Below are 8,029 nucleotides of genomic sequence, written 5' to 3' on the forward strand. Positions count from 1 at the left end.
CTATTTCTTCTTCGCGGACCATCCAAATGGGATTCACTCGATTCACGAAAGTTCGAATGGCACTAATAGCTGAAAATATGGTTCACCAAAGCCTGGCCGGGGGGAAATTTTTTCCGGCACTTCACCCATTTCTTGGGTATGTCTGAACTTGGCGGAGAGATTGACCCAGACTTGAACACCAATCGTGGTGGTAGATATATGGTTCGGGAAAGTCACACCGTCTCGACACCTGTTTCGCCTCGGTCGACTTTGCCTCTGTAAGAGATTTTGAATTCGTGACGATGAAACCATTCACGAACTGCTCACCACGAGAGATAGTCATTGTTCGTCGGTTCTGCTGGATAACTCAAGGGAATATATTGCAAACATTTCGCATTTGGTTTGTCCCAAGCTCGGAATACCGAGTGTCAAGAACTGGCAGGCAGACTACCAATTTCACATTGATGATATCCACATCACTCGAAGGCCGTTGATTCTGAATGAGCAAGAACTGGCAGAGGAAGAGCACATTATCTCAATTCGAGTACTTCTGATCGGCAAATTCGCATATAAGCTTTTACTTGTGCCACAGAGGCTGTAGAGCAAAATCTGGAGCAACTACCCGTCCCATAGAGGGAAAACCCATAATGTGTGAAAACGACGGGCGACACTCTCCCAGTCAAAGAGGAAAACCAATATAAGGTGGCATGAGGGACTGCATGCTCGAGTGAGACCAATTCAGAGCTACTGCACACCGGATTGTCAACTCAGATACCTGTAGATAACCTCGATGAGATTTAATCGATCAGAATGGCGTGCGCTAATATTGATAATGATCGATATGTCGCGCTCGCCACGTTCGCTACGGCCACGGTTCGTCGGCCCAACGCCCTGGCACTGGTGCACACAGAGTGGAATTCACTGGAAATGGTAGTAGGGGTACGGGAATCTCTATCGGCCTCACTCGCTGTGCTAAACGTGATGATGCTCTCTTTTCAGTCCATGCTCAAGCTTCAACGCCGTTTGGCAGCTTCTGTTGCCAAGTGTGGTAAGAACCGCATCTGGATTGACCCTAATGAGACCATGGAGGTCGCTACTGCTAACTCCCGTAAGGGTGTTAGGAAGCTCCTCGATGACGGTATCATCATGAAAAAGCCCGTAAGTCCCTTAGAGTCGCTCTCCCTTATCTTTATCACCCCATCAGGTCGCGATGCACTCTCGTTCTCGCGTTCGCAAGAACCTCCTCGCCAAGCGCAAGGGTCGCCATACTGGTCCCGGCAAGCGTAAGGGTACCGCTGAGGCCCGCATGCCCACCAAGGTATTGTGGATGAGGCGTCAGCGTGTTCTTCGTCGTCTCCTGAGGAAGTACCGCGAGGCTGGCAAGGTGGATAAGCACATCTACCACTTCTTCTACATGAAGTCTAAGGGTAACACCTTCAAGAACAAGCGTGTTCTCATCGAGGCCATCCATAAAAGGAAGGCCGAGACTGAGCGTGCCAAGCTCCTCGAGGAGCAGACTGAGGCCCGTAAGGCCAAGGCCCGCGCTATGAAGGAGAAGCGTTCTGGCAAGGCTACTACTGTCGAGGCTGAGGCTACTGTTGCTGCCCCCGTTGCCAAAACCGTCGAGGTCGCTGCTGAGCCCGCTAAGGTCGGCAAGAAGGCTAAGAAGTAGATGAGTTCCCTCCCACGATGAGTTTGCTATGGACTTACGCCGCCGCTCGCTCTGTGTAACTCGTTTCCACCAGGACTCGGGAGTTGACTGGTGGTGTTAGTAATCAATGAGTACTTCCAGGTATAGGGTGAATCCGTGATGAGGTTGCGCTTGGGGTTTCACTTAGTGTTGGGTTTGTGGAGTTTCGCCGACCCGACCCTTACGAGTAATGCAACATACAAACTAAGGTGTGAATGAGTACTACGCTAGAATAAGACTTAGTCGAAATTAGAAGGTTAATGAGAATCTACAGGGTGTTAAGAACCCCTTATGATTTCTCAACCCATGCGAATAGCAGTCAAGTTCAGGCACCGTTTTGAAGCATTCGGCGAGCTCAATCCAGCTGCTCGAACAGCTCCCATGCTCGCTGAGTAATAACGAAAGAGAAAAACCGTCTTAAAGGATAAGTGGTGGTAAAATCTATTTTACAGTATTTGCGTTCATCCGTGGTCCAACATATCGGTACGCAACGCTGTTTCATCATTTGGCTTTAAATGTTTTTATCATTTTCACCTTTTGCGCCGCCAGTGAGCTTGGTGGAACCGCCTATGCTATATCTGCGAACACTGCAGAATGTTGCATACGTTGAAAAGTTATGAGGGGTGCGCCCTTTTTTCTCAACACCTTGTATTAGAAGTTTTCCACACCAGATGAATATCTCTGTTGTCTGAGTGCCGTGTGAAAATGTGTCCTGGAGGATAAATCAAAGGAGTATATGTCACGCGAGTGGTATGCAAACGGTGGTATACGAATATCTAATGAAATGTTATATCTCGACACTATATTCTGTGTAGGATATGGGGAAGGATCTGGTTGGTGGCCATAGCCACGTCGCTGGAACTCATATTCGTCCACTTCTTCCTCATCAGCAACGATGAAATCTTATCGCGGTGAAGTCGTTAGTGCTGTCAGAATCACAAACGATGTACGCAACAATTCTAATGAGCTCCTTCTCCCTCTGTGACTTTATACATTTTCTCTTCTACAGGGTTGGTGAAGTTAATCGTACTTTGATCAACTTTCGCATTTCTAGCAAGAGATCTCCCATCGCTGCTTTAGTCTGCTACGTTGGGTTTACCTCTTGCTCTTTATTGACAACGTGAAGAGGTTTTCATGTCCATCGTTATCAATATCATCTGAACAGCCAACAAAATTACTCATCGTCAACCACATGCGTCTGAGGAAATTTTGAGGGATTCTCGCTGGCTTTTATGTACTTTCAAAACAATTCGTATGATCAATGAATAAACTCACGAGCGCAGCTGAGGAAAGCGAACATATATTGCAACACGCGTGCGTCACATATGTCGATGAACTATGACAGTGTCACATAGCGGGTTCTGCTCTGTGGTTTCCGCTGAACCCCGTGGAGGGAGAGGGAGATTCGGTCTCGCGTTTACAGTTTTCATGAATTCGAGTAGAAATGTGTAAAAACCAAGAATTTTCCCAAAAATTTTCTACGAATTTTCATATTGTCACCAACTCGCACATTCATTGACAGGATCATCTTTGGAAGCACCTACGGCTAACGAGTTGGTCTAATAAATAACTATTGTTATAACATCGCTACCGCGATTAGAACCGGGGACCTATGCTTTCTCGTCAATCTCGCTACGCCCTGCTAGACATTACTTTAAGTTCACCTTTCATACGTAGAGCACGATAAACTGTCAGTCGTGGTATTCTTCATGCGTAGGTTTGCATCTGGCTGTTTTGCATGATAGCGTAGTTCATGTTGGGAACTACGCCACCGTTAAGGAACTTCTGTAATAATTCGTTCCGCGTGTTCAATAGACCTTCGAGAGCCGACCCAGGATTAGGTATCACATGTAAAACACTCGATCTTGGGTGCGCTCTTAGAACTCAGGAGAGGCGGTCTATCGAACCTCGCCCCAATTATATACTCATATCTTTGCTCGTCGCCCGCCCGACCGTTTTGCTCTATACTATCTCGTAACAGCATGATCAATTAAGCAAGATTAAGGTATGATTTTTCTCCCATGGTTGTGTTGAACGATGATCTGGACAACTCCCCCAACACGGCAAACGAGTCTGTAATCCCCGACGAGCATAATTATGATCATCAGTTCTTGGGCTTCACTTCGTTTATTGTCTGTGTGATAGTATGTGACTCCTATCGAGTGGCTGAGATACTTTTTTCTAACCATTATATGTATTCTTTACAAATATGCTTTTGTGATCGTCCAAGTTAACCTTGAAAAGGTAATGTAAATGTGCGCGCGGTCAACAACGCGTGCTGTTTACGAGGTGAAAATTTCGGGAAGTTCTCGTTGGTTTCTGTACACTTCGTATATAAACTTTTACAATTAATGAGGAAAGCGAACATATATTCTAGTACGGTGTAAAGTGTGTTTGGGTTTCGCATTTCTGATTTGTTTTTCCACAAGTTTTTACCAATACTAATGTCAATAACTCGATTGGAATGCACTTGATGGGAAAGTGTTATTCTAAGGTAGAATAGGGCACTGCGAAAACGTGAGCGTATCGCACGACAAGTTGTCGTTTAATATAAGGATTAGAAAAACTTCGCAAAACTAATCGAAAACTTCTGTGAGCTCCGTGTGGAATTAAAAAGCTCAGGTGTATTTCGCTACTCTAAGACTTATTGTAAACGCGATAGGAAAATGTGTAGATAGTCGGAAAAAGTTTCCGAAAAAGGTTGGGAAAAAATGGGAAAACTTCCCAATCTTAGTCAAAACCGCTTATCGCATGCTCTGTCGTGGACAACTATTCGAAGTTATGATGGTTATATTAGAATTGCTGAGATCACAGATGTACCGCTGCAGCTGGAAATATAAAATTACTCGTTGACTCGAATTCATTTTCACTGTTTCTGAGGAGAACTGAATTCGACCAATCTCAACAGGGGAAGCTACCGAAAACTGACGACTACTCGTAGACGTCTGTGGCTATCCACTGCATGTATTTCCCACCGATATCGAAGTTATAGATACGATATTGTTTCCGGGTAGAGCCTAAAAGCCCAGAATCAGTAGTGTCTTCACCACGCCTAGTAGAAGCGACTACATGGGCGATCAAACTCCAGCGTGCTATCGCTGCTACTATAACGAGTTCGGCAGAAGATAAGGTGGTCAAGTTGAGCCTCAATGATGATCAAGGACTTCAATTGGTGGGTTTAAGATGTTCATGTGGGAAATTCTGGGGAAAATTTTGGGGAAATTTTCGCTGGTTTCTGTACATTTTCAGCCGAATTTCAATGATAAGTGGGGAAATATATTCCAATATTGATTCATACTCTCATTTTGTTCATCAGGAAAGTCCCAGAGTAGCTGAGGTTCAATTTCATCCCGTAGTAGAAGCTACTCTTTTCACTCCGTCGCCGTCGCCACGCTCGAGGAAGCTCATGCTAGGTAGAGCGTCGGGAAAGGCGTTAGCCATGGCTTTTTATGAACTGGAAATGGTTCGTTTTCGCTGAGTTTATAAGAGGCATCGATAAAGAAATATAATAAAAGCCTATCATTGATATAGATATGAGATTAATGGAGTTTTTCACCCGTGATATGAAAAATACATTTCACGACTATTGCATATCACCGCGAATATCTTGTTTTTCATTGAGTTTTACGCCACTTCACGTAAAATGGGTGAAACTCCTTTATTAAATAGAAGTGATTATAAAATAGTGAAGTTTTCCGCGTTTTACGTACAGTGGCGTAATACTCCATGTGAAAAACGCGAAATTGGCGATATGAAGTGAATTAAAAACACCTCGCGAATTGCATCGCACAAATCACCCCATTTCACGCGTTTTATATGTTATTCTCTGCTCGCATGCGTTTTTCGCGAAGTGAAATTTGAATTTTCTTTTTCACTAGTGTTTTCCATACCACTGACGAAACTCTGGTGTAATATTATAATTTGGTTTTCTCTCTCAGATAGAGCCAACGCACTGCCCAGTGCCTCTATGGGGGTCCTCAGTTTTAGCTCAAGTCCTCGGCATTCTCCCCGACCGGCCTTCTAAGGGATTTGTATCATGCATATATCGTATTGTCTGTTGTCGTTGATATTTCTATGTTGAGTTTGTTAGGATGCAGATTTTTATTATCATTAGTTGAGATCTGCTATGCGTGGCTTATCGCAGTCTCCCTTGCCAGCAGAGACACGCGTTGGAGGGTTGTATGCTTTGGGTAGTACTTGGGTCAACTTCTAGTTTCAAATTCGGAAATAACTAACTGATCTACCAAATAAATCGTTTCGGGCGCTACGAAAATACGTGAAATTTTGGCTATCAGTTTTTCATGGTATTTTGCATTTGGTGGCAAAATATCAAATACTCGTTTACTAGAAAGAACGTTTCGAAATCTCCTACACTTGCATGAAATACCCTTTGACGTTTTCAGGGCGAAAACTTGGCAGTGGCTCTTTCGGGGAGATATTTCTCGCGGTGAATGTCCAGACGGGAGAAGAGGTAACGATGGTTAATTACGTGGGTTGGGGACGAAATGAGAACTCTGATAAAATTTCGGTAGATTCTTGTTGGTTTTTGTATATATTCACTCTGAATCGCGAGGAAAATCCTGGGCTCACTTGAGGAAACCAAATATATATTCTCAACGAGGTTGGTAAAAAATCAAATACTAGGACATAGTAAAAGCACACGCGGCGTTATCGCTTCTCGAAATGCTCAAAGGGCAGGTTGCTGCTAAATTGGAAAGTGTTAAGTCCAAGCATCCCCAGCTTTTATATGAAGCTAAGCTCCTAAAGCATCTCCAAGGTGGTCCGGGAATTGCCAATGTACTCCGGGGGGGGGGGGGTGCAAATGTGAAGAATGTGCGTTTTCTATTCCGGGGTTGATGGAGTTTCACCCGTGATATGAAAAACATATTTTACGACTACTATGTAGTGCGAATATCGCGTTTTTCACGGAGTTTTACACCAGTTCACGTAAAACGGGTGAAACTCCAATGATAGTGAACAATTTGTCGCTATCATAGTCTCGAAAGGTTACTTTTATCACATCACATGTTCATAGCAATGTTTATGCGAGATCGATTCTTATTAATCTCGGATTAACACACATCTGCATTGTATCAAATTCACAAGCACTGTATTTGCTAGGTACACTATTGCGATGTTGAAGGAGAATACAACGTACTGATAATGGACGTCCTTGGTCCCAGTCTAGAAGATCTGTTCAATACGTGTAACCGAAAATTTACTCTTAAAACTTCTCTCATGCTGGGAGATCAAATGCTACATAGGATAGAGTACAACTACTACTTAGCAAAAGTTTGAAATTGGAATTTTTATCAGATACCTACACTCGAAAAATTTTATTCATCGCGATATGAAGCCCGACAACTTCTTGATAGGTCGTGGGAAGAAAGCGGGGACTGTTTTCTTGATCGACTTTGGACTAGCAAAAAAGTAAATCGAATCGCGCGGGTATGATATTATGGAATCAAAACATTTTTGGAAGCGATTACCGACTCACGCGAAAAGGCGTAATACTCTATGTGAAAAACGCGATATGGAGTGAACCCACTTCCCTAGTTAGGACTTCTTTTGCTTAGCAAAAACGTTTTTCGCAGAGTGAAATGTGAAATATGTGTTTTTTTCATATCACGGGTGAAACTCCAATGTGAAATAGTTGTTTTTATTCACCAAAACGAGTGAATGTATGTGAAATTGAAGTTCCTTTCACAGAATGTGTGTTAACTCTCCGAAAATCCAACAGGAAAGTTGCATGTGTTCGGAGTTGTTTTCACAGTGTTGGAGGACCACTCAGCTGAGCTTGGGAGTTTCCTCGCTAATTATAGTAGTTTGTATACGAATTCAGGTAGAAGTGTACGGAAACAATCGCTAAATTTTCCTAGGATTTGTTTGAAGTTTCATCCGTTTTATGAAAAACACTAGTGAAAAACATATTTTACATTTCCTTACACGAAAAACGCATGTGATCAGTGGATGTGTTTCATGTGAAATGGGTTGACTTGTCCGGTGTAATTCGCCAAGTTTTTTTAATTTACTTTATATCGCGTTGTTCACATGAAGTTTTACGCCACTTCACGTAAAACAGGTGAAACTCCATCTTGTCACCAAACGATGTAGTCCCAGGTTGTCAAGTTGATACAATGGAGTTTCACCCGTTTTACGCGAAGTGAAATGTGAAATGTGTTTTTCACTAGTGTTTTTCGCATCATTAGGGTGAAACTCCAATAGTGTTCAGGTCAGAGAATGATCGAGAAAAATATAATGTCCCCGAGGGGAACTCACCTTGAAATCACCACTTGAATAGAAACACATTCTTCGATGAGTTTCCCATGTGGATGTCATCTTCGGAATAATTTTCCCATT

At 43.2% G+C, this 8,029-nt stretch overlaps 2 protein-coding genes across 2 annotated transcripts in view; both read left to right on the forward strand.

Moving 5' to 3' along the window:
- Nucleotides 1–789: 789 nt before the first annotated feature.
- Pmar_PMAR007052 (60S ribosomal protein L19, putative) lies at nt 790–1,779 on the forward strand (the record flags this gene model as incomplete). The annotated part of the gene is made up of 3 exons (XM_002778215.1): nt 790–909; nt 979–1,137; nt 1,184–1,779. The coding sequence occupies 3 exons, from the start codon at nt 790–792 to the stop codon at nt 1,649–1,651; spliced, it is 747 nt and encodes a 248-aa protein (XP_002778261.1). The 3' UTR covers nt 1,652–1,779.
- Nucleotides 1,780–3,690: 1,911 nt separating this feature from the next.
- The window catches only part of Pmar_PMAR007053 (casein kinase, putative), a gene marked incomplete at both ends in the record, with an annotated part of 11,207 nt that continues 6,868 nt past the window's right edge, over nt 3,691–8,029 (forward strand). Inside the window, 8 exons of the mRNA XM_002778216.1 lie at nt 3,691–3,807; nt 4,662–4,841; nt 5,608–5,700; nt 5,784–5,859; nt 6,073–6,140; nt 6,368–6,466; nt 6,791–6,939; nt 6,986–7,099. Coding sequence (XP_002778262.1) covers nt 3,691–3,807; nt 4,662–4,841; nt 5,608–5,700; nt 5,784–5,859; nt 6,073–6,140; nt 6,368–6,466; nt 6,791–6,939; nt 6,986–7,099 — 896 coding nt within the window. The remainder of the gene's footprint in view (nt 3,808–4,661; nt 4,842–5,607; nt 5,701–5,783; nt 5,860–6,072; nt 6,141–6,367; nt 6,467–6,790; nt 6,940–6,985; nt 7,100–8,029) is intronic.

The sequence above is a fragment of the Perkinsus marinus genome (assembly GCF_000006405.1).
Source record: "Perkinsus marinus ATCC 50983 genomic scaffold scf_1104296950272, whole genome shotgun sequence".
Taxonomy (NCBI): Eukaryota; Perkinsozoa; order Perkinsida; family Perkinsidae; genus Perkinsus; species Perkinsus marinus.